Source organism: Oryza glaberrima, chromosome 5 (genome assembly GCF_000147395.1).
Source record: "Oryza glaberrima chromosome 5, OglaRS2, whole genome shotgun sequence".
Lineage (NCBI taxonomy): Eukaryota > Viridiplantae > Streptophyta > Magnoliopsida > Poales > Poaceae > Oryza > Oryza glaberrima.
This window is the reverse complement of record NC_068330.1, coordinates 501971-529199: the sequence shown is the minus strand read 5'-3', so window position 1 is coordinate 529199 and position 27229 is coordinate 501971. Positions and strand designations below refer to the sequence as shown.

The following is a 27229-nucleotide window of genomic DNA, read 5'->3' as shown; positions in this document are numbered from 1 at the left end:
TTTTTATTCCGAATTTTAGTTAATTCTAAATTCCTATATTGTTTTTATACTCTTCTTCTAATATTCATTTTTTTAATTATGAACTTCTATTATTTCTTAATTTTATTTCTATATATGGACTCTATACTCTTCTTCTAATATTCTTTATTTTTAAATTCTGAATTTCAGTTATTTATAAATTGTATTTCTATATGGACTCTATACTCTTCTTCAATATTCTTTTTTTTAATTCCAAACTCCAGTAGTTCTAAATTGTATACCGGCATGGACTCTAGTCTGCTCTTCCAATATTCCTTATTTTTTAATTACGAATTTTAGCTATTTCTAAATTGTATTTATATATGGGCTCTGTTTTTTTCTCTGATTAATATGAGAATTTCTAAGCTATGAGAGTGAACGTGGAGGCTCCTTTTTCTTCACTTTGATAATTTAATAGATAGATAGCCTAGCTTCAGCGGGTTCGGGTTTTGGTAGTATTTTCCACTATAGCATAACAAATGTTATCCAAAACATCATAGTTAATGGGGGTCAAAAGCAATTTATATCATCTCTGGAAACCATGCCATTTCTCAGTTTAGCCATCATTGCCAGCATAGAACAGCAAGAAGCATACATTTATTCACTCTATTAATTATTCTTAGATCCAGTCCTCTCCCCACAATTTTTGAAAAGAACCGCTAAAAAATTAGGGGGGGGGGGGGTGAAGTTCCACCCTATGACATATCCATATGTAAAACTGAACAAAACAAACCACATGGAAATAGAAAAGAGTACAACGTGCAATGTCCAATTCAGAACATAACAGTATAACACTCCAAACTCATAGCCCCCTTAATTTTTTTTTCAGTTGCTCAATAGATTAAATTATATCGCTAGTTGCAATATTGTTAATTTCCTATTCATCAAGTTGGACTAGAGACTCGTAGATCGATCTTAATACTTTCATAAATAGGATTTAATTTTTATGTGTGGTTATTTTATTGATCTAGTGGAGGATGCATACTACAAAGTTACTGGTTGTTTCTTGCAAGTCATACCCGATTTGGTGTTGGTGTTTTTTTTCAGGCATATGTGAATCTTAGTAGCTGAATTTCCTGATGTTCTTCTTTGATCTTGATCCATGAGCCATACATTAGTTTTACATAATTTGATATTACACGCAAGTGTATAATTGTTAATATTCATGAAATCATCTCTAGGCTCTAACTGGGTCGAGTTGTATGTGTATGACCAAGTCTAACACTTAACCTCGTAATGTTACGCTTTTGGCCAGTGGGACTTATAATGCATTAGTTTTATATTTGTTCTCCTCTTCTACGGCTGGATACAGAAACATGGAACTATTTTTGTTAAAAAAATAATAAAATAAAACTTTTGTCTGGAAGAGAGGATCAATGGATTGTATATGATGAGTAGCTTGGCTGTGTACATCCGTTTGGATGTAGAGACCGGTTTAATCCATTATCTAAAAGATTATATGATGAGTAGCAGGATTTTCCTTGGACTTTGTTTTGTTTTCAGAAATTTTCCGGACCCATCGTTTCACTTATTCGGGGGAATAACTGAAATGGCATATTTGCAAATAAAAAGTAGTTTGTAAATAAAATTTTTATATACGTGTTCTTAGCGATCTAAAAGCAAAGACTGAAAAATAAACTTTGATGAAAAAACCCTAAAATCAACTCTAAATTTATGGTCGAAAATTCAAATTTTGGCTAATAAGTATAAGCATAAGCGAAAAGACGTGGGACTTCATGTTTCCTTGCAACTAGGCAATATCTTTTGTTTCACTAGGTTCAAGCGTCTGATTAAATTTGTTTTCTGAGATGAGAGATGAAGTGTGTAAGTTAATCTGCATAATTGTCTTGGCCTCTTGGGTGGAAGAGAGGTGCTTGGGAGAACTTGATGCTAGCTCATCTGTTCCCTGGACATGATTCTTAGTAGACATGATTAGACTGGATGAGCATCACCTGTCTCTTCCTTAACTTTTTTTTCCCTTTTGTCTGTTCTTCCTGCAGGCACATCTCCAATTCAAAGATCATCTTGTCTCAAATGACAATTGCTCAAAATTTTTAACATGTTAACCGTGACAGAATTAACAACTACAATTTTGTTTTCTGCATCCTTAAAACTTATAGAACATATTCACCTTCTTTTTAACAGTGTGAATGGCACAAATTCAACCTAATCTCTACTCTCTAGTATATATCAGTGATAATATATTAATATGATGTTACAAATAACAAAACAAGATTCTTTGATCACCCAAACCAGAAGGGGTGGAGCAAGTCCACAGTCTCTGCTGTGAAAATTATTCTACTTTACCAGCTTTATTTCATATGTAAATATTAGAGGCATAGTACAAAGTAGCAAGATCTTTTCTAATCATTGAGTGTGCAGTATAGCACTATAGCATGCATGTGATGGGCTGGGCCGGTTCTGTGAGATGGAGACGTCTCATTCAGCTAGAGTAGTAGTGCAGGCCGGGCCCATGTCCTTGAGTCCTTTGTCTGTGTAGCCTGCCTGACCAGTGACCACACTGTACTCACAATCACACTACTATTGTTGTAGTCATGGCCCTTGCTTTGTTATTACAGTGATACAGTATCAGTATTTTGTAATTTTCTCTGCTTTGATTTCAGTGTTGCTGAAATCCTGGTAGTGGAAAGATTTCAGACACTGCACAGCCTAGCAGACATGATTAATTTCTTTTCAGCTACTGTTCCTGTTTTTTTTCTGTTCTTTCAGCTGATGCAGGCATGCAGCCATTGTTATGATTTTTAGATAGTTTCTCTGCTTTGATTTCACTGTCCCTGCATCCTGGTGCTGAAAAGATTTCAGACATTACACAGCCAAGGAGCTAGTATTAGATTTCTTTGCACACGATGATCAGACACATGATCAGTTTGGAGTAGTTAACATGGTGACGTTTTCTGCTTTAATTTTTCAGGTATTTCTTTCAGCTGATGCATGCGGTACTCTGTTTTAGTTTCTGGACAGTTTACTCTGCAGAGTTTTCAACAGTGAAAAAACATGACCGTTTTCTTGTCAGTTTGGACATTAGTTATAAGAGTTACCGACTTACCGTTCCTGAATTTTCAGGTCTTTCAGCTGATGCAGTCTCTTTGTTAACTAGTTTGTGGTCAGTTTAACTTTGCAGAGTTTTCATTAGTGAAAAAACAACAATTTCCTCGTGGTAATTAGAACCAAAGGGAAATTAAACAAGGGCAGTAAGCAGTAAGAGAAATGGGATGAAAGCAGAGGTAGATTATATTAAGAAGCCTGGCACGCATGAGGAGATGGAGCAGGAGTACATGATGAGATCACCATGATGATAGATGATCCATCCAAGCTAGCTAGGGATCCATCCAACATTGATCGACACACGCACACACTGACAACGACGACGACGGTTTTATTTAGGCGTCAGAGCAAAAGGCAAGGCCTGCCTACATATAAGCTGGGTACTAATGCAAGCAAATTAAGGCCTCGATCAAAGCTCTGATCGACAGTAGCAGCATCCATACGATAAATCCTCATGCAGCCGGGGACGACGACGATAGATTCAGTTGCAGGAGCAGCAGGAGCAGCCGCTGCAGCTGGTGCCACACTTGCAGGTGTTGCAGCCGCAGCCGCCGTTCTCGCCGCTCTCCACCGCCATCTCCATTCCTCCAGAGCTCCTGTAATCCAGCACAATTTTGTTTCGGAATGGCAGATCAATCAAATAATTAACACTAATGATGAACACACACAGGAATGACAGATCAATTAATTAGCATTAATGATGAAACTTACGCCTTGTTGGATGGAGCAGCGAGGACGAAGGTCTTGGTGGTGGCTGTGGCCTCCACATCAGGGAACATCTTGCATCTGCATCCATGCATATTAATGTTAATATTGATCAGTTATCGATCTGTGCGTGTCACAATGGTTTCTTGAGTGAATTAATTAGCAGTTGGTTAGTTAGTTAGTTAATTACCCGCCGCAGCCGCCGCCGCACTGGCAGCCGCTGCCGCAGCCGCAGTTGCCGCCGCAGCAAGACATCTTCTTCTTCTTGGGAGGGCGAAGGACTTAACTAAGCAAGAAGGAGATAGATGTTGTTGCTGATTGAGCTCAAGAATTGCTTCTTGCTTTGGTTGCTGATGAACTGATGATCGAGGAGGAGGTGGTATATATAGGCGGGAGAGCAGCGAAGCGTACTGTGGCGAGATGCGGAGAAAGAATGGAGGTGATCGATCCAGGGTCCACCACCCACACAACCTTGCAATCTCGCCATTGCATTTTTGCATTGGGAGCAGGAATATGGATAGACACGTATGAGTACTGTATACTAGCTAGCTGGAGTAGTAGGATGGCATCAAGCAATCAAATCTCATCGTTTCTTCTTTCTTTGTAGGAGTAGCTACCTCCTCTCCTTTGATCTTTCTTTGGTTACATATACAGGCCGTGTTTAGTTGTTTGGTCAAAATTTTTTTACGTACACGGACAAAAGTATTAAGTATTAGATATAGATTAATAACAAAACATATTATAGATTCCATATGTAATCTGCGAGATGAATCTATTAAATCTAATTAATACATCATTAGCAAATGTTTACTGTAGCATAACATTGTCAAATCATGGCGTAATTAGACTCACAAGATTCGTTTCGCAATTTACATACAAACTGTGCAATTGTTTTTTTTCGTCCACATTTAATGCTACATGCATGTGTCCAAACATTTGATGTGACGGAATTTTTAGAAGTTTGAAGGAAATTAAACACCGCCACAGTTGAAATTCTCTTGCTTGACTTTGCACCTAACAAGCTAGTATACTAGCCAATTAGACGTCTGAGGCTGAGCATGAAAGATGAAAGTAATTGTGATGCCATGTCCTTTCAACTCTGTAGATAAAAAAAAGTGCTAAATAATAAGGAGATGAATTATAATCCCTCCAGGATATTCCCTCGTGATACATTTTTCTCTTAAATTCAGTACAAATGGTTTTAAAAGAATTCTAAATCTTTTTAATAGTCTAGAGTATGGTAAGCATCTACTAAAAAAATAAATTCAAACCTGACCTACAAATTGAGAGGGGAAAGAAAGACAAATTTTAAGTGTGAATATCACCAGCATTGTTCATACGTTGGATTTTTTTTTCTTTTTATTTCTTGATGTGTGAGTTGAGTTTAGTAAAATTTTGTGGACTTGTATATGTATGTTGTATGAATGTTGTCTATTTTGTTTTCGATTTTTTTTTCATAACTATACAGATGATTTTTGAATAAACGAGGGGATAATCCTCCGCACGGCATAAAAGTGTTGGCCGAAATAAAAACAAGAACTCGACGCACTAGGGAATTACCGCCCCACGGCTTTTCATTAAGAAAGAAAAAGCCTCAACCAAACCGACTAGCATGCTTTTAGCTGCAGAGCTAAAAACGTTACGACAATAATGATCATGATAAAGCTAACTGAAATTACTCTTGATCAGAAAAGATACTGAAGTTTAAAGAAATAGCAAGTATAATCATCAGTGGCTCGATGATCTTTTCGACCGTGTTGGACTCTAGCTGACAGTGGGCGGCAGCGTACAACTACTACTAGCCTTCTCTTTAACGAAGCATAACACTAACCACCATGGTTGAAAAAAGAGACATCTCCACAATCAGCTTAATCATGAAAGCAGTGACCTTTTTCTCTCCTCGCAAAAGGATCAATAAAACTACTCTCTTAAGGAGGGAGAAGAAACAGATTAACTGTGCAGAGTTGATTCCCAATGGCAATGATAGTGCTGGCCTGAGTGAAGAACAATTTCAGAGTAATAGCCTGCAGTCAGGTCAGGTCCAACAGTACAGTTTACTGACGAAACGTCGCGGCTGACAAACATGTTGTCTGCTGGTTTGTTCAAATCCTGCTAATTGCAGTATTTCTGATGAAACAAAATGTTATTCTTAGCAGAGGGATTATATGGTTGTGTCGATTTATAACCAGCTGACAAACTGTTGTTGGTCTGGAATCTAATGGTGATTGATTAGCTGTGTGTTCTTAGCATCAGAGAGACTTGATTAGCATCTCTTTTCTTAATTGGGAGTATCTTGTGCGGTATATGAGGAGGGACATGACCGATCAATCGATGGAGATATTGCTTCCTGTTCACAAATCGCTGCCATTTGGCCGGTTACCTCTCGAATCAAAATACCATCAGGTTTGATCGGTGCAGCAAATTCGTGAATAAAGATAACGAAAACGACAGCTCACGGACGAACAATCGACTTCTTCTTGTTACCTGAAACAAGGGGAAAAAAAGAGAATATCATTGGAACTACAAGGAAAAAAAAAACATTTGACTACTGTAGCACATCAATTATTGGCACTGGAGCATCACGTGAAAAGGTAAAGTTATTTCCAACAGTACTGGACTGCAGTAAACCGACGAGGACGAATAATATCTCTTGTCGGTTCAGTTTCTCTCTAGTATAAGATTATTACTCTGAAACTGAAATTAAAAAAAAGGGGATTAATGGCCTTGGAAAAAAACAAGTGATTTTCATCTGAAACTGGAAGCTTCCAAGCTCAACTAGCAAATCAAGGTTATGGTGAAAAAATCTTGAAAATAAGGGAGAAATAGAGATATGAAAATCAAGATTATGCAACCACCAATCACCAGAACAAGCCAAGACACCTGATCATTACCATCTTCTTTCTAGTGAGGGCACCACTTGGGGGGAAATTTAGACAACTTTCCTGTCATGAGTCGCCAATATCATCAAGTAATTATTGCATACAAGCTTCAATCTCAGTTGCTGCAACTTGCAAATATGGCTTTTCTCAACTTAAAACAAATCATAACAAGGTCATACTGACGATTGCAAGCCACGAATATCAGGAGAATGATTACTCAGAATAAGTACTGAGATCACAAGTGCAGGGAACGAAGCAGGGATGAACAAGGTAACATTTTATTAAACTGAACATGGCTTCAGTGAAGAAGCTCTTATTCTTGCTGTCCAACAAAAGCCACTGCAAAAATGCAGTTACATGACTAAGTGAGGTAGTTGATGAACTCGACAGCTGTTGCAACAGCGCCTCCGGTGATGGCGTCCTTGATGATCTTGTCTTTGTGGTTGTTGCTGGCAGCAGAGATCAGAGCACCACTTAAAGCACCTCCAATCATAGCATTCTTCTGCAAAAATCCCAGGAGGAAACGGAAAATAATGAATCAAGATCAAATAATAGCACCAAGCATAAATTGTACAGTACAGAGTAATAAACACTGGAGTTCATAAATCTAAATATTGACTAAAACAAACTATCCATGGAAAATCAGTTTAAGGCTTACTCCTCCAAGTTTAGTACTATTCTCCCCCAAAAAGAAACTTAATAAGGCTTTCTCCTCCAGTAAGAGTTTCATTTATGCAGTTAAGCTATTGCAACTTCGTTTAGCAGTACCTTTACGAATATTTGGCACATGAAAATGATGTGGCTGGATTCATCTAAAAGAATAGATTATTACTACAACTTATGAGCTTTTGGTATATATTAATATATAAATTGGTGGTCGAAGTGATATTTAGCCTAGGCATTGTCAATGTCAAAAAATAATAGTAGTACTTATATGTGACAGGACCGGTCAAATTTGAAGTGGGTTGACAATATTTTTCAAGGTAAGGCATATTTATTTTTCCCTTCAACATAACTAAAGATTCAATCAAATACAGAAAATGAGAGAGATCCATTATAGATATTTACTATACTACCTTCATTTCAAAATACTTGTTATGTTGGCTGGTACTATTCAAACTTTGACCATTAATAACTTTTACATCAATTAGTTATGGTGAGTGAAAGTTGTATAGTTATATTATGACACAACATACTATGATAATGTTGCACAGTTTTCAGTATTCATTAGAGTTTAAAAAATAACCAATGGTAAAAAATAAAAAGAAATGGAGGGAGTACCCAGTCATGGTGACCACGAATCCTCTCCACTCCGTACTCCATGCCCACATACACCCCAGCAACAGTACCTGCATATTGTCAGAGAAAAATGGTTTCTCAGGTAACATAAGAAAACGACCCGGCAAAAAGGTGACATAAGAAAAAAAAATGAATAAATGCATATATGCCAATTCATTCATCCATTTGCAAGTCAACAAAAATGTACCCCAATAGGCACCCTCCTTGCACATTTTCTTCAGCTGCAAAAGCATTCATCATAGGATATTAGTGAACCATAGATGGAACCTTAATACTAAAGAAACAACTACATTTTAAGAAGAATTCCACAGTTACAGTGCAACTACGCTATGGAGGTGCAGGGTGATAGTTCAATTCCACCTTAGGTTTTGCATATCGAATTTCTTAAGATGAAAACATGTCAACATGTTGGATTGATACTAAGATAGAAATCCTGATTTGCATAGCGCCTTTTATCCATTTTGTGGGGTAATTCAAGGGCATCCCTATATAAATTTATTCAAAATATTCAGGAAATTGTGGTGCACTAATTTTGGATTTGTACTGGATTCACTTTCAGATAGGTGCAAAGATGTGTGTGCTGCATGTATAAAATACTCATCAATTGAAAACATGGGTTCAGGTCTTAAAACCATGTTGAATAGACTCCATGAAAATTTTATAGATAAGGAAGTCCATGGAAATACTGACCATATGCTCAAGCTTGTGCTTTGAAACATCCCCTGGAAAGGAAACAGAATGAATTTATGTTACACTGTGTACATGTATATAGAAACAGGACACAGTCACATTTTATTGTATATATGGAAATACTCCCATTTTATTGTCATGTATTCATCATGCTAGTGCTATATTTTTGCAGTATATACTATATAGTGCCAGGCAGGTACCATGCCGATACAGAAGAAAAGCCTTGCTCCATCAAGTGAGCCTTGGATAAAATAGAATTATTAAATTGTTTGTTATCGACAAACTGAATTTGATTTGTCAATATCAAGTGAGCCAAGCTCCATCAACCCAAAAAAGAAAAAAAAAAGGAATATGCCTTTCAGCCGACAGTGAAGTGAATGAATGGATACAGATTGTACTCTGGTGGTGAGGATAAATCGACAAGCCATGACTAGTTGGCCATAGATATGTTGCCTTCATTCGATTATATAATCCTTTGACCCAAAGATTGGAAGCCACTTTCAATTTCCCAATCTCCACTCCACCAGAGTACTCCACTTTGGGATGCGTGCAATTTAATTTATTTTGGTGGTGTGAGGCTCAGGCAGCCCTAGCCCCAAAGGTGAAAAAAAAAAAAAGAAAGAAACTTTGTATAGTGAAGTATAATGCAACTGTGCAAGATAGGGCGGAGTTGGGGAAGAAAGGAGAGGAGGTGAAAGGGTAGAAAGACTGACGATATCTCACCTCTGTGGAGGCAGTCGAATGTGTCCTCGGCGGCGACCTTGCACGCCCCGACCTGCAAAACAAAACAAGAAATGCATTTAGGAGGATTAGGAGTTTGTGATTAAGAGGAGAGAGGGGGAATGGGATAGATTAAGATGGTTACTTACGGCGCCGATCTTGAGGAAGCCGTCGACGGTGCGGTTGAGGAAGGGGTTCCCCATGTCGATGGCGACGTCGATCCTGGGCGAGCTTATCGACCCCGAGAACCCACCGCGAGGCATTCTCCTCCTCCAATCCAATCCAATGTATGTACTACCTCGACTTCTCGATCGATGAATCCACTCCTCCTCTCTCTTGTTGGTGATGGTGAGGGAGAAGAAGAAGAAGAAGAAGAAGAAGGGGCCGGGGGCAGTGGCTGACAAGGCACGAAAGCAAAGCAAAGCAAAGCCAAATCCCAATGTGGTGGCCCACGCGTCAGTCACCGCCCTGTGGGGCCCACCCACCCGCGCCGTCCGTTTCTGCAGGCAATGGACGGCGCACAAGCATCCTTCTAGAATACTCCCCTACATAGGCAAATAGCTCCAGCATAAATCCAACGCAATGGTAGTATACAGCTCGTAAAATACATACTGTACATCATATGCGTACAAGAAATAATTATACGGACGGAGCTTATGCTGCTAGCGTATACTATACAGTATCTTCCATACCTTTTTTTCTCTTTTTCTTTTCTTTTTTTGATGATAATAATAAGGAAAGAAAAGAAAAGAAACTGAAAGCGTCACGTGCACGGTTTACCTCACCTAGCCCACTGGCATTTTCGGGGTTGAGCCCATGGGCTCAATTACCGAAGGCCCATCACGGCCCATCTCACCACTTCAACTATACTAAAGGGCCTTAGGACTTGGGCTACGCTTCTCCTTCTCCTTCTCCTTCTTCTTCTTCTTGTGCTGCTACTGAAGAAGAGCATGGACGCCGCCGCCGCCATGGCCGCCGGCGGCGGGGAGGAGGAGGAGGACAAGGCGCGCATGGAGGCCGTCGCCGACAAGCTCCAGACCCGAGACGCGTACGTTTAATCTCTTACTTTCCTTCCCTTCCTCCTCGCAGAGAGAGTGGAGTAGCGATGGATGGATTTTTGTGCACGCAGGATACGGCTGTACAACTGGGTGTCGCACCGGTGCTTCTCCGACTGCGTCACCACCTTCTACCGGCGAACCCTCGGCAAGAAGGAGGAGGACTGCGTCAGGTCCTGCGTCCGCAAGTTCCTCCTCCTCTCCTCCGCCTCCGCCGCCCGCTTCGCCCACCTCGCCGACCCCTCATCCGCCTTCGACGACTGACCTCAACCTTCTCCCAGATTAGATTCTTATACTCTAGCTTCTTTTCATCACATCAGATAGGATGAATGCGCGAATCCGGATTCATTAGTACTGTTTCAGTGGCTGGATCGGAGTAGGGGTTCCTTTCTTGCTGTTGCTGCTGTATCAAACAAATGGGATTTTCGAGCTTTGATTACGACATATCGAGAGTTTTTTTGACACAAACGAAATACTAGTATCAATTTGATGCTATCTATCAGAATGTTTCTTTTGCTGTCTGAATCGAAGCTGCTGTGTGTGCTTTAATGGGGTTCAACACAGACTGAATACAGATTTCTTCTTCTTGCAGTGCAGGAAGGAAGTAGTAGTAGTTTTGTCTGCAATCCCACACTAATCTTCCTCTTTAGATTCAGCTTCAGTTACAGCCTAGTCATGTCTCATCAGATGAGAGTAGTGAAATACAAATGCCAATCTCAGTTTCTCACATCCTATTGCTTGCTGTATCAAACAATGGATAGTTTTTGGAGCCTCATTTGGAGGGGAGATGTATTAATTCGATGCTAGTATGTGGTCTTTTAAGTATTGTGCTATCTGAATCGAAGCTGCCTATCGTTGCTCCAAAGTATCAATTTTTGGTGATCTTCGTCCGGTTTTACGGTTGATGGTGAAGTGATCATCTTTACATCTGTTTATCTAGCATCAGCCAGCACGTTTATCTACTAGAGTGTCCAGATGACGAATGTCAGGTCTTGTACAATTTCGAGTAACCAAATCTGAGTGGGGAGCAAATATTATCAAATGTTTAAAACCCATCTATATTCTTCCGAATTGTTGTAAGGGTGAAACAGGCTTGTGCTTAATGAGTTCGAGAGTTGTCACTTGTCAGAACTCAGAACCCGGAACCAAGGCATAGGCGAAATTAGATTGCCAAAGAAAAACATATAAAAGCATCATACTACTACTAACATTTGACAATGCAATGCAACTGGCCATAAAAACACAAACCATGCTGTAACACAAGTGTACGCATTTCTTCCTCTCATCTTTATAATGCAAATCTCTCTCCAGATTATGCAGCCATACCCGTAAATCATGCCAGTGCCAGATATAGAAGGTCCAGGCGCTAAAACAAAATTATAGAATCATCAGACAAGCAACACTCTGCAGAGAGGATAAACATGACTTCCACATTTGACAATGCAATGCCACTGACCGCAAAAGCACTTGCGTTAGTTAGCTCAAAACAAACATTTGGAAAGAGGTAGCACTACAGAAGAAAACCTTGCTGTGACACAAGGCTATGTATTTTTTTTTCCTCTAAAATTTATAATGAAAATATCTCCAGGTCATGAAAATTTTCAGTCTCATATGATACAATCCAGTACTTGGGAAATGCATGAACCAAGCAGATCAATTGCCATTATCTGATTATCTAGATTCCCAGCCAAAAGGGGGGAAAAGCACACTAGCAAAGCCCAAATATTATTACAGAGCGAGCACTTTAGGCGAACTATAAATAGTTGCCGATCAAGCAGTAAGCAGGCATTGAAATTTACAAGATTGCAGACAAGGACAATATACTTTTTAAGGTAGCGATACAAAGTCCAGATCACAAGGTTCCCTGCCCAGTGGACATTGGAGGTAATAAAGGCATAAACATAAGGCAGGTTTAACAACTATACACGATACACACCGATGCCATCCAAGATGAACAAAATCAAGATGCTGCTGCTGCTGCTCCTTCCCTTGCAAAATACTTCAGTAGCCACCAACAAAGGATTGCCTATTGTAACCCCTTGATGCTGCAACATTATTCCCATATGTCTGGTGCTGGGCGCCAGTAGACTGCCCTGGACAATCTCTAGCGAAGTGCCCAGGCTGTTTACATTTGAAACACTCCGAGCCACCAGTAGACTGCACTGGACAGTCTCTAGAAAAGTGCCCAGGCTGTTTACATTTGAAACACTCCAAGCCACCAGTGGACTGCCCTGGACAGTCTCTAGCATAGTGCCCGGGCTGTTTACATTTGTAACACTCCGAGCTGCCGTTGCCAGCGATGGAGTTGTAGTTACCCATGGAGCTTCCACCGGCTGATGTTTCCTGCATATCCATATCTGCACCCACATGGCAGTTCTGGGCGCTGTGCCCATTTGCTCCACAAATGCTGCATGTCTGCAAGTTTCGTGTCGCTGCTAGTGGAGTAGACATCCCGGCGCTTATACTCGCTTGCTGCCCAAACTGATTCACGCCACCAGTATTCATGGCATAGGCATTGCTAGATGTAGGCGCACCGTGACCGCCTACCGGATCGGTGAAACCAGCATTAGGGGCAAGATCACTTTGCCCCTTTGGGTCCAGTAAAAGGTTGTCAATCGCTCCAAGTAGGACGTTGCTCTCTTTTGATGGGTCCAGTTTTTCAACCTTGACAGCGGTGCATTTCAAGCTTTGCTCATCATTGTAGGTTTCTTCCTTGACCTTCAGTTTGAATAGATATAGATGCCACCGGACCCCTTCTATGATCTCTGCAAATTGTGCATCATCTTGGTCGACATTTCTTATCGAGAAAAGTTCTTCTGCCTTGCGACCAAAAATCTGCTCACCTGCCTCATCGAACGCACTAGCATATGTACTACCAGTGTGGTCTTGGATCTGGAACCTAAGCATGTACCTATATGCAGGATTTTGAAAACTCTCATCACATCGGTCACAATGCCACATTCCGTCACCATTATTTATTGCCTTTTTATTACACTGCCTCCCGACAGGCAAGAGCTTTGGGCAAGCTGGATAACAAAAACTCTCAGTAGTCACATGGGAGATTGCAGCCTTAACAGTGATCCAGTCTGGCTTCTCTAATCGTCCCAAATTTTCATCCTTGATCTGTGCAATTGTTTTGCGGGCATCAGTCCGGCCCATATTAAGCATTTCTCGAGATAAAGAAATGCAAGGAGCAGTTTTTCCTTCTGTCATGTACCACTGCCTCAGCCTTTCCACCTCAGGAAAGTCTGGATTTATAATCAACTGGGTTGAACCAATTGTGCTCACTGATTTGCCATTAAAATCACCCACACGGGCACCTTTAAAAGCAATTATAGGGTTCGAACCAGAATCACACTGCAACTGCAACTGCTGACCCTCAGCATCACAGAAGTTTCCCCATAATGTTACTTCAATGCTCCGGCCAGACAAGTCCTTCAGTTGAATAGACCTTTTCCGGGTTTCAGTGCCGATCTTCCTCATTATTGTTGCAGAAGGGCTAACTGATGTAACAACACCAAGTAAATCAACAATGGTCTCGTTAGCCATATTCTCTAGTTCGCTGATCTGCCGAAAATTGTACTGCAGCCTGGGGATGCTGTTATCATCATCAGAGCAAACCTCGACAGTTGATAACCCGATATCCAGAGTTATTTCATAATCATGGTTCAAAGTGTTATACTTCTTCTGGGCGGGCTTCAGTGATCCTCTAGATATCAAATACACCCTACCAACCTCAATTTGGCCAAAAAACTTATCAGCCGATTCTTTCCAGCATTGTGCACGAATTTCTCCACCTTGTGCATCAAGAAGATCAAACGAGAAAACTGTTCCTGAACTCCTGGCATTGCTCCAATGCCTGATATCAGACTTTGCTGTCACCCTTGCCTTGATTGTCCATTTAGGCTGGTATGGATTCAACGCGGTAATTGGGATGATACGAGTTGCAGAGTCATTCCTAGAGGCAGGCCCTCTATTCATATACACTGGAGGTGGCTGCTGATATGAAGGACGTGAAGGCTGCCCATAAACATTGCCAGGAGGGCCAAAGACTCCACCCGAAGCAGGAGCTGCAAACCTTTGGTTTTGATTAGGGTTCAACGAGGACAGCTGAGATGTAGGCTGCATCGTGTTGGCATTCATTGTGTTCAGCTGAGATGTAGGCTGCATTGTGTTGGCATTCATTATGTTCAGCTGAGATGTAGGCTGCATCATGTTGGCATTCGTTGTGTTCTGTGCTGATATTGCACCGTAAGAGCCAACAGCAGAAACATTTGCAGGACCAGGTTCAACTGTCCTGCCAATAGAAGAACCCAACATTCCTTGAGCACTATTATAAGGTCCACCATATGAACTGTTGCTAGCAGCCTGCTCTGCCCTTGGCGCAACGGAAGGGCCCAGCATGCTTGCGCCACCAGAATAGGTTCCATTATTGGTTTGAGCCACACTGGCCTGTAAGTTAGGGTCTTGCTCCTTAGTTAGACTCTTTGGTTCATAGTGTTTAGGGTTCCCAATTACAATGCAGTCATTTTGCAGAACATCAAGTTTCACAACAATAATAATCCTGAAAAAAGAATTGAAGAATTGTCAACTATAGTGGTCATAGTGATTCATAAAAATGAAGAAAAAATAATCTGAAGTTCCAAATAGGATGTTCCTTTTAGAAGGCATTAGGCCAGTTCTAAATCACATCAACCAAACTGATACACAGAAATGAGCACATAAACCATAAATAGGTAAGATTTCTCAATTGAGGGTGATGAAACAGTGAAAAGATAAACACACCCCTACAGAAAAAGCAAGGTTTGCACACTTAGTTATGAATGATAGTTCTACAGTTCAGCCCATTGCAACATGCCGTTGTGACTTGTTCAATGGTTTAATGGAAACCTAAATGAAAGACAATACTCTGAGAAATTACTCAAAATACAGTACACTTTTACTAACCAACCTAGCCAGCAAATTAGTTGCAAGTTGAAACATATTTGCAGGTTGAATATTTCTCGACATTGGACAACTGCTAACAATAGAACCCCAAAGTGATAAAATCTCGTTGGATGAAACATGACAAAGATAAAAGCGCATCTGAAATCAATGTAGAGATGGAAAAGCAAACCTTCCTTAGAACCTACAGATAAGATGAGATCACATGCAAGCCACCGTACATACTTAAACAAAACATTCATTTGAGAGTTCAATACAATGAATCAACACAATAGCCCCCAATTGTACCATGATGATTCAAAATAAGGACAGCCTGTTCAACTGTAACTTAATGAAAAGTTGAGAACTCCGTAATCGCATGCCAGACAGACCAGAACGAACAAGGTATACTGAGTAGAAGAAAAAAATTAATGCTTTAAAAAGCAATGTGACCTTCTCACTGTCCCCCATGTTGACATAAAGACTACTGTGCGAATTAGATCTAGATGTAAATCACAGAATCCCAACAATGTAGTAACAGAAAAATATTTCGTTGCATTGGCATCTTTACATAACGAACACCCCAAAGGGGAAAAGAAGCAACTATTCTCCTTATCTGAGAAGGCATTACAGTTAAGTGGAAACTGACACAGGCCATCTAGAACAAACACCTGAAGGCATGCACCAATTATAACCCGTCATTTCTTGAACTATCCAATCTGGATTGCAAACATCGCAATCCAAAGAAACCTAAACACAGAGCCCTCCTCTCCCAACCCGCGCATCGCCGCAAGACCAAATCTTTTTTCTCAAAACAGTAACCAGATGAACTAACACATCAAGATCCAATCTTTCTCGCGGAAACATCCAAACCAAAAAGACTGTAAGAGCCTCATCAGAGGGGAAGAGAGGAAGGGGGGCGCGTGTTGTGGTGGTTTGCTGACCTTTTACCCTGGATGGTGTTGCACATGAAGTCGGTGAGCTGGACGACGGTGCCGGGGCGGAGCGTGGCGTCCTTGACGAGGGGGTTGAGGGCGGTGGCGAGCATGGACTGCTGCGTGTTGACGCCGTCGGAGAGCATCATCCGGAAGCGCTCGGCGGGCTTGGGCGTGGGCGGCGCGTTCTTGGTGGTGACGGGCCGCACGTCCACCACCTGCAGCACCGGCTGGATCGTCCCCGTCCCGTCCGGGTGCTCCGCTATCGCCTGCACCGCCCCCGGCGTCAGCTGCGGCTCCATCGTCGTCCCCGCCGCCTCCGCCGCCGCCGCCTCCGAACCTTCCAGAAGCTTCCGCGAGAGAGAGAGAGATGTGGGAGGCGATTCGATTTCGAATTCGGGGGAGGGTTTTTGGGAACCCTAGGGAGGAGGCGGAGAGTACTATAGTGGGGAAGGCTAGGGCGGTTGCGCGAATCTCGAGGCGGTTTGGAGGGTGGGGATGTGGGTTCGGTGTATGGACCGGGTCTATGCGGGTGGGTGGAGTGGAGGAAGTTTTCGGGACGCGCGCTCTCTGGAGGAGTGGAGGGAAACGGACGGAGAGAGAATTTTCATTGCGAAATGACGGGAGTGCCCTTGGTGGGTGGAATAGAATTGGGCTGAATTGGCCTTTTGGTGGGAATTGAGATGGGCCTGTACGATTGATAAGCCCAAGGGTAATCCAGAGCTTTCCTTTCTCGTCCAATAAATAAGCGTTACTAATCATGTGTTAATAGATCGTTCTGTTTTCCATTATCACTATTTCAGTTGGGAACAAGGTGCACCGTTCCGTCACCCTATGCAGTTTTTCCGTGATCACTGTCCCAATACATCTGCTGCGCACGGAAAACGGAACGATCCATTAGTGCGTGATTATTTAAACATTTAGCTAAAAAATTGGATCAAAATGATTTTTCTAAGTAACTTTCGTTTAGAAACTTTTTATAAACAACGGACCTTTTAGCAGTTTGAAAAACGTGTGTGCGAAAAACGAGGGTGGAGATTTGGGAACTCCCCAGAACGAACGCAGCAACGTGATTTTGTATGGCAGCGTTACCAAAACGTGATTTTGTATCAAGAAGCAAGCATTTTAGGTTGACAGCGTCGTGTTTCAATTAACATGTCAGCAAAATAAGTAGTGTCATTGACATGTGGATCTAGATCTCTCATGTCATTCTCACTACAATGGTATTTTACAACTCACGGTATTTCTCCAATGGTATTGTTCAAATTTTCTTTAGATTATATTCGTTTGCGTGACAAAGAAACTTGCTAAACATACCGCAAAATCAAATGTCTGATACAGCAACAAGAGCAGCATTTCCTGCATTATTTAGTAGTCCACACTTGAGGCAAAACCGAAGGACCAAACAGAAGATCATGCACATTTCCCTGCTATCCTATTGCACCATCATCGTCTGGTTGTTAGATTATCTTAGCAAATGCATCTAATTTTTGAATTTCAAATTTTAGTTTTAGAGTTGATTTTAGAATTTTATTCCTTATCGGTCTCTTTTTCAGTATTGGTTTTTAGTCGCTAATAACATAGATACAAAATTTTGCACACATTATCTTTAGTTGCTTCGTTCATTTTTCCATGACTTATCAGACATAACTCGAACGATGGGATATTCAACACATCAACAGAAATATAATGGTAATGACAGAGTTCTTACATAACTAGCATTCAACATTTAACAAAGTAGCTGGATGCATCTCGCTAAGTGCCCTTTAATTAGCAGTACCCTGCCTACTGTATCACTAAGAGCATTATTATTAGTGAGCAGAGATAGCCCTGGACAGCCTTTGATTTGCACCTGAAGCAGCATGGACTGGAGACGAGCCCTGCATTATTGCCAACTGAACGAGATGATCCATTATATAACATCACTGGAACAGACCTCTACTGATGCTGAGGCATCCAGAGCTAATTCATAATCACTGTTGAAAGGCTCCTGTGCAGGTTTCACTAATCCTCTGGATATCAAGTAGACCTTATCAACTTCAATTAGGCCATAGAACTTTTCAGCAGCCGAACTGAAGCATTTTGCGAGCATTTCACCGCCCTGCTCATCAAGCAGATCAAAGTCGAAGAACTTTGCTTCACCTCTGTCATTGCTCAAGTGCTGGAGACCAGATTTTGCAGTCACCCTGGCCTTGATTGTCCATTTACACTTGTATGGGCTCAGTGCAGCAATGGGTGTTAGGCTAAGTGGGCGCCCATGAGTATTGCTAGTTCCGATCAGTGCGCAGTTAATTTGCAGTATTTCAAGTTGCTCAACGATAATAACCCTGAATTAAGAAACCAGCAAGACATGATACGAAAAGTTAGTTGTTGATACAATTTTCAGTAACAGTTGACATATGTTGGAGTATTTGGAAGCTTAAGTTCAAATAACAAAATGAAATAGCGTCCATCGGATTATTTGCTCGATGCTTCTAAAAACACGACTTCTGAAAAGATTTCTTATACTGCATCATTTGGACCACTTGTTCCGAGATATTTGTTTAGATTTATATAATACATAGTAATATTATTTAATTTATCCATAGTAACAAGTAGATCGTCCATTTTATGTCATAACTTTGTATTAGGATGCTACATGATGTAAATAAATTGGAAAAGGAGCAAGTTCTATACAAAAGTAGACTGGACTTTAGTTATTTTTTCAGATATAATTTCTGTCCTGGTTCAGTGATAAAGAGCTGGCTCTGTTATTCATCAGTCCCTCCCTAGCGCCGTTTAGTTTAGAACTCCCAAAAAACTAATTTCGGCATAACAACTTCAGAACAAAAGTTAACCTTAGCAGTCAGACAGGAAGAAAAAAAAGAAAAACTTCACCAAAATCTCCCCCTTTCAACACACACACGAGTACACGACACATCGCATCAAATGATCAAAGAGCGGCTCCCCGATTAATTTGGATCGCAAAGATCGACCAGACAGCAGGCAGGCATCTGGTACATGAAATACTCCCTCCGTTTCACAATGTAAGTCCTAGTATTTTCAACATTCAAGGACTTACATTGTGAAACGGAGGAAGTACATAAGAGTGAAAATTAGAGCAGAAGAAGGATTTGTACGGTCACCTTGTGTCGATGCAGAGATAGTCGAGGACGCGGATGATGGTGCCGGCGCGGATGGCGCGTGCCCTGACGAGGTGCGCCATGGACGCCACGAGCACCCCCTGCCCCGACTTGGTTCCGTCGAAGAGCGCCACGAGGTATCGACCGGCGGCGGGCCGCACGTCGGTGACCTGCAGCACCGGCCGCAGCCCCTGCTCCATCCGCGACATCGCCGCCACCGCCCCGCGAGACAGCTCCGCCGCCGCCGCCATCACCACTCTGCGCTACCGATCGAACCTTCTGGAAGCTTCTCACTGGCCTCCTTCCTCCTGGATCGATGGGTAGCGATAGATTCTTGGTCAGTTATGGACTGAGAGTGAGAATGAGAGGAGTAGTAATATAGATGACGTGGCGCAATCAATGGGTGACGTACGAGAGAAGAGGGAAGGAAGGGAAATTCCGCGAATCTCGAGGCAGATCGTGCGGCGGAGATGGGGGTTGGGAGGAGGTTGCGTTCGAGTTTGGCGGGACGACTGTGGTGGAGGGGAGGAGGGAGGGTTTTCGGCGTGAAAATGACGGAAATAGCCAAGCAGTAGTGGGTTAGTTGGGCCGGAGCAGACCATGCCAGTGGGTGGGTTACTTGGGCCGGCCCAGGGAGGATATTAACAAGCTGGCTATACTAATGGGCCGGAATGGAACCCACAAGCGCCTTCCTGAATGCCGATCACATGGCGAGCGGCGACCAACTAGATGATCTACAGAGATTCATGTGCCTTTTTTTTTCTCTCTCACTGTTTATTTCTTTCTCTAGATATAGAGTAAAGCTCAGCTAGTTACTCCCTCCGTCCTATGAAAAACAAACCTAATACGAGATGTGACATATTTTAGTACTATGATATGTTACATTCCGTATTAGATTTGATTTCTCTAACTGTGGGAGTATGTTTCTTGAATTCTTGTGGTGAAATATATCCATCCGGATTGAAGTACTAAACTTGATGCAGATGCTCGTATTTATGGGTGATTATTCTTTCAGTGATAGATGATACTTACTAGTGTGTGCGTGTTAATTACGAGCACCAACGCTTATATTGTGTTTCTAAACAATATACCATATACGTACCAATGACATATATATATACATATATGTATCTACATACATACATATATATATATATATATATATATATATGTATGTATGTATGTATGTATGTATGTATGTATATATGTATGTATATATATATATATGTATGTGATAATCAAATTTTACGAGATGTTTCGTGTGTTTGCTTGCACAGATGCAGCCAGGCAGTAGTTGAATCACGAGCATAATGAGGTGGATAGGATTGGCACATATTTGTATTTGTGTTGACGTACGTGTTGTTCCAATCTTTTTTGTGATACACACATGAACGCATGCATAGGTCAGGTCAGTCATGAGAATAATCCCTCTTTTTAATTTTCTTCCAAAAGCAAAGCATGCATGCACATCACTGTACTCCAAGCTAACCGTGCGGCATACAAACAGAGAGAGATACGCTTCATATATAAATATCGATGCACGTACTACCTCCATATTTTAATGTATGACGCCGTTGATTTTTTGTCTAATGTTTGACCATTCGTCTTGTTCAAAAAATTAACTATCATTTATTTCATTGTGACTTGATTTGTCATCAAATATTCTTTAAGTTGAACATAAATATTTTCATATTTGTACAAAATTTTTGAATAAAACGAATGGTCAAATGTTGATCGAAAAGTTAACGGCGTCATACATTAAAATACGATACGGATAGTACGTATTAATCGATGAGCTAGGTAGGTTAGCTGTATGTACCCCTTAATCTGAAGAAATACTAATGTAGCGTGTATGAGTACGTGTGAAACGGACAGCCCAAAAGTTCGTCGCAAAATCAAACCAAAGGTCCAACTACAACTACAACTACAACAACTCCTGGTCAGAGCTGATTGCTTCGTACATGCATGCATGCTCCCTTGCAAGTTGTTACTACCTCCGCTCTAATTAACATTTTACCCTAAAATACATACGGTCAAATATGATGACATTAAATTATTAGCATATAAATTTAAGGGTTAACATGCAAAAAAATGATATTCACAGATTTTTCATGATGAATATTTTTCATATAATTTTTAATTACTACAAATATATCTTTTTTAGTAATAGAATTCATTCCTGCTTTTGCTTTTAAAGAAACTATATCCAATTATTGTAATCGTTATATACTACAACTTACAAATATATAGGTAGAAATTAAGAACACTACTAATAATAAAAACATGTGTATTTATTGTCTCAATATATTGAAATTAAATAAAAAGAACAGGGGCAGTATGAGCTGGCTAGAGCTAGCCGACAAACTGATACTTTTTGCAATGCAAGAGAGCAGTAAATATAGTAGGCCGGTACAATGCATACATCTCCATCAATCGATCGCTCTCTCTCGACCCTGAAAATCTAAAATTGCTGTGAATTTTTCAAGCCATCTCGTGCATATATTAATGAATCGATAGATCGATGAGTGTCTTACTTAACACGCCGCTAGCCAATTAACGTGAGCCACCAAAAATGAAATTGTTCTAACCAATCAGACCCAAATTAAATACTAGTATTTATATTAATTACATATATTTTTATTTATATCAGCAGATGATGATTAGAATAATTAGTCCATTGTCATACATGAGCAAAGGACACGTATACTCCCTCCGTTTCACAGTGGTTAAATTCATTAATATCAATATAAATATAGAAAATAATTGAGTGACTTCCATCATGAAACGTATGAAGTGTGTATATATATATATATATATATATATATATATATATATATATATATATATATATATATATATATATATATATATATATATATATATCACGTATACGTCGGCATCAAGTGGTGGTGGCGCCTAGCTAGCTCTTTTCCTTTCCTTCATTTCTACTTGATCGATGTCTTGATCATCTATCCATGGATATGCATGGTACATGTGCCCAGCCACTTTCTTTCCTTTTCTTTTCTGTCCTTTTCATCCACAGATTGATTCCGGCCTCACCAATTGTTCACCCCAACAATTCGCTATGGCCACATCTACTATCATTTTTTTTAAAAAAAAGAATACAGTGTAGACGCGTGCACTCCTACACACACTATATATATTACAAGACTAATTCATATGCTCGCTCCGTATTTTAATGTATTACGCTGTTGGCTTTTTTACTAGCGTTTGATCATTCGTCTTATTTAAAATTTTTATGCAAATATAAAAATATTTATGTAATGCTTAAAGAATATTTTATGATAAATTAAATTATAATAAAATAAATGATAATTACATAATTTTTTTAACAAGACGAATTGTTAAACGACGTCGTACATTAAATTAAAATACATAGAGAGTAATTAATGACGCTTCCTAGCACGATTACGTTGGTAGAATTTAGATGGCTTAGCTAAGCTACGACAAAGGACCTTAATATATATACTACCTCCATCCCAAAATGTTTGACGCCGTTGACTTTTTTAAAAATATTTGACCGTTTGTCTTATTTAAAAAATTTAAGTAATTGTTAATTCTTTTTCTATCATTTAATTTATTGTTAAATATACTTTTATGCATACATATAGTTTTACATATATCACAAAAGTTTTTGAATAAAATGAACGGTTAAACATGTTTAAAAAAGTCAACGGTGTCAAACATTTAGGGAAGGAGGGAGTAATTGGCAATAACATATTGACTATATGTGATTGTGATATACTGATATATATATACGTCAGCATATTGTTTAGTGATGTGTCACTCCGACTTCTAAATTTTAGGACGGCATCATATATATACAACTATCGCTAAGAGTATACAATATTGACACGGTAGCATCAACTATTACGCCTATAAATACGTAAAAATCTTTAGTAAAACGCCCTCACAAATTTACTGGAGTGAAAAAACAATGATGCAATGACTAAATTAAATAAACGGAGATACTTACTTACATGCACGCATAACACCCTATAATAAGTGAAACTGTAAGAAATTACATTTAATTATTGATAGGGGTGACATAATTCAGTTATTTTTTAAGAGGAGAGTGTGTACAATACTCTCCATCCCATAAAAATTTAATTAACCTAGAATATGATGTGATGTTTCCTGCTAGTACAGTGAATCCGTACATACCCATGTCCAGATTTATTATACTAGGAAACGTTACATCTCGTATTGATTTTTTATGGTACGAAGGGAGTACATTCCTAGGCAATAAAAAATAAGCTACTAACCTACTACATCCGTTCCAAAATATAACAACATGTAGCTTCAAGATTCTTCCAAAATATAACCTCTTCACTAACATTTTCTTCTCAACCAACCACGATCTTTCACTGGTGGAGAAAGGGGCTTTACTCCTGGTTGGGATCCCCCTATAGTCCCGGTTATACAACTGGGACTATGAATCTGGAACTAAAGATACATCTTTAGTAACCGGGACTAAAGATGGTGGGAGCAGTCCCGGTTGATTTGATTTTTTTTTGCTAAAATTGATCCGCTCCCTAGATATCCCCAATAGCATCACAGATCTGGGAAGAAATGCATCACAGTTTGGAAAGAAATACACCACAGATCACAAATACATCCCATCACAGAATCTCAAACAAAAAATACATCACAAATCCTAAAAGAAATACATCACAACTCAAATACATCACAGATCAGATCTAATATCACATACATCACAAATCAAATCCAATGAACCATAAGTTGAAAAAAAAATCCGGCAGCAGATCGAGGGGAGGGTGCCGCCGGCCTCCCGACCCCATCCTCTCGGCCTCCGCCGCGCCAGCTCGGCCGCCGCCGCTCCCGCCTGGCCGCCGCTACAGAGAAGGGAAGGGGAGGAACGGGAGGGGAAGGGGAGAGGAAGGGATGGAGAAGGAGTTAATGAGAGGGGAGGAGATCGAGAGGTATTGCGCGCGGATAAGTATCGATGGCGCGTGGCTCGGGGTACTTTTTGCTCCCGATTGGTATAAACAACTGGGACTAAAGATCTACTTTTAGTCCCGGTTGTTTATACCAACCGGGAATAAAAATAATTGGGGTCTGTCTTGAACCCGACAATGTCTTGAACCCGACAACTTCTTGAACCAGGACTAAAAATGATCTTGAACGGGACTAAAGATCAAAAAGTACCCTTCAACTTTTAAACCGGGACTAAAAATGCTTTTTAGAAATTTTTACTCAACTTTTAAACCGGGACTAAAAATACTTTTTAGTCCCGATTTTTATTAGAACCGGGACTATTGTGGAATTTAGCCGACCGACCAAAGATGGTTTCTCCACCAGTGTTTCATCATTCAATTCTCTCACATATCTCTACTTCTCAACCAATCACAACTAACCTTCATTTAATTCTTTCTTTTTGTAATACACATGTTCAACTCTAAAAATGTCTATATTTTAGAACGGATCGAGTTAGTATCTAGCATTTTTATATCAATATAATGTGTGAGGGTGTCTAGCCAAACTTGGTTGATGATTGTAAAATCCGATCCATGGGGTGCTCTCGTCAATATAAGCTGCCGTACCAGGACAGGCAGTCACTGTCGGGTTTGATCACTTTGAAGCGTGATACATGGATCAACCGGAACACAAAATGCATCTATCTAAAAAATAAAAAAGAAAAATAAAACAAAAGAAGATAACCTTTTAACCCTACCGTGCCGACATAGCCAACCTCCTCTCTAGTTAGCTAGTGCTCATTTTTGGGTGTCGCCATCAGCTTAATTAATTAGGCCATCTCATATCGAGCCGGTAAATATACTTCTAGCTAGCTATATATTTTTCTCCCAAAATACAGTACGAAGACACGTTCGTTCACACACATGTACACTTATTTTTATAAATATATTATCGTATTTTTATAAGAATCTTCAAATGACTAGAGCTACATGTATATCTTAAATATTGGTGTTTCATTAATTATCGATGGCTATGTTGTCTGGTACTAAAATCTTTTTTAACTATAAATATGATATGACCTAACCAGTATTTTAACCAGTTTTGATCATATTATGACATAGGTCCTGTTCTAAACTCCAACAACATCCATAACATCTGGATTTTTCCTCAGTTTTCGTTAGCACGCTTTTCAAATTAATAAACAGTGTATTTTGCTATAAAAACCAAGTAAATCCATTTTCATTTTTTTTAATAATTAAAACTTAATTAATTATATGCTAATGACTTATCTCGTTTTACGTGCGCACTTGATATTCATCATATAATCAGATTCTAACGGAGCCATATTATGATCTATCGAAGGATATGCTGGACCGTATGGTTTTTTATTTTGATTTAATTTGTGCAACATGCACGCATGGTTTCTGGTCAACTCGTGGCAGGTAATTGGTTAATTCGTTGGCTAATTAGGACCTGATGAGTCATGATCAATGAATCGCATCTGCTTAATTATATTGGTTTTTAGCTCGCCAAAGGTCTTCATCCGTACTAATGTTGATACAATTATAGTTATTGTTGCGATCGTACATATATATTGTACTACCTGCTAGCTAATGCCATGGTAAAGTAAAAAAGAGTCCACTTTTACCGGAAAGATTGACCTCATGATCTCGTACAGTTGGGAAAAATATATTTACCAATTAATTATATCAGCCGGAGTAGACGAATTCTTACCAAGAACTAATGTTTCGATCACGATTCACGCATGATGTCTATTTTTTTTATAGCTGTACTGATGGTTACATATTCTTTTTAGAAATGTTTCAACAATTTGGTTACATATTCACGCATGATAGTCTTTCTTTATGTCCAGGCAAGAGTACGTACGTCTTATTAAAAACACATGCGTACGTATTAGCAGACGCTAGCCAGTGTCAGATATTTAAAACGACATGTAAAAAAAACAAAGAAAATAATGACAACGCACGAGCAAAAAAAATCAACAAACAGTTGAGAAAGAAAGATCAGGAGTACACATGAAAATGATGAGATCAGAGGTTAAAATTCACGAGCTGGCCGACGTGTTCATTTCCAAGTTGCACACTAGCAAGTACTCCCTCCGTATTTTTAATATATGACGCCGTTGACTTTTTATCAATGTTTGACCATTCGTTTTATTTAATTTTTGTGAAGATATGAAAATATTTATGTCATGCTTAAAGGATATTTGATGATGAATCAAGTCACAATAAAATAAATGATAATTGCATAGGGTTTTTGAATAAACGAATGGTCAAACATTGGATAAAAAGTCAACGACGTCATACATTAAAATATGGAGGTAGTAGCAAGCAAGCAGCAGGTATATATATATATATATGTGTGTGTGTGCAATTAACATTAATTATATTGCAGGTAATACAGGTCAACTAGGTTAATTAGAAATTAGAAATATGATAGTTGTGTCCCCTGGTGGCAAGGCAACTTGTGAATGAATCAACACGCCCGTCCACACATCCGCGTACATCTCTGCACCGAGATCTACGTACCAAACCTCTACCTGATTAATTAATTAACTTATTAATTCGTGCTATTCTCATTGGATGAGTAAATATTTGTAAACAATTGTAACTCCTTATTGACTTATCAGTCATAGCTAAATTTGAAATCTAAAATTTTGATTTTAGAACTGATTTTGAGAGGTTTTTTCATTATTACGTTTTTCTAGCAGTTCTTTTTTTAAAACAACCCACACAAGATAGTACAACGTTTGTAAAGAGTAGTAGTGGCTGCTATTGTGTTGATTTTTATAAGGCATATTTTAATTTAAAAGTTGTGTGGAGATTAAAATTTGTAAC

At 39.7% G+C, this 27229-nt stretch overlaps 4 protein-coding genes across 4 annotated transcripts; 1 reads left to right on the top strand and 3 right to left on the bottom strand.

The window, feature by feature from the left end:
* Positions 1-3247: 3247 nt before the first annotated feature.
* LOC127774910 (metallothionein-like protein 2C) lies at positions 3248-4161 on the bottom strand. The gene is made up of 3 exons (XM_052301199.1): positions 3980-4161; positions 3796-3870; positions 3248-3680 (listed from the first exon to the last, which is right to left on the bottom strand). The coding sequence occupies exons 1-3, from the start codon at positions 4042-4044 to the stop codon at positions 3566-3568; spliced, it is 255 nt and encodes an 84-aa protein (XP_052157159.1). The 5' UTR covers positions 4045-4161; the 3' UTR covers positions 3248-3565.
* A 2769-nt stretch (positions 4162-6930) lies between these two features.
* On the bottom strand, positions 6931-9774 carry LOC127772697 (outer envelope pore protein 16, chloroplastic). The gene is made up of 6 exons (XM_052298651.1): positions 9527-9774; positions 9381-9432; positions 8658-8689; positions 8155-8188; positions 7950-8017; positions 6931-7170 (listed from the first exon to the last, which is right to left on the bottom strand). The coding sequence occupies exons 1-6, from the start codon at positions 9638-9640 to the stop codon at positions 7030-7032; spliced, it is 441 nt and encodes a 146-aa protein (XP_052154611.1). The 5' UTR covers positions 9641-9774; the 3' UTR covers positions 6931-7029.
* Positions 9775-10268: 494 nt separating this feature from the next.
* LOC127773625 (mitochondrial import inner membrane translocase subunit Tim9-like) lies at positions 10269-11898 on the top strand. Its single transcript, XM_052299758.1, has 2 exons — positions 10269-10425; positions 10507-11898. Exons 1-2 carry the CDS (start codon positions 10328-10330, stop codon positions 10694-10696), a joined length of 288 nt encoding a protein of 95 aa, XP_052155718.1. The 5' UTR covers positions 10269-10327; the 3' UTR covers positions 10697-11898.
* A 328-nt stretch (positions 11899-12226) lies between these two features.
* Positions 12227-19746, bottom strand: LOC127773348 (replication protein A 70 kDa DNA-binding subunit C). The gene is made up of 4 exons (XM_052299413.1): positions 19416-19746; positions 18206-18617; positions 16300-16709; positions 12227-14996 (listed from the first exon to the last, which is right to left on the bottom strand). The coding sequence occupies exons 1-4, from the start codon at positions 19661-19663 to the stop codon at positions 12434-12436; spliced, it is 3633 nt and encodes a 1210-aa protein (XP_052155373.1). The 5' UTR covers positions 19664-19746; the 3' UTR covers positions 12227-12433.
* Positions 19747-27229: the final 7483 nt, after the last annotated feature.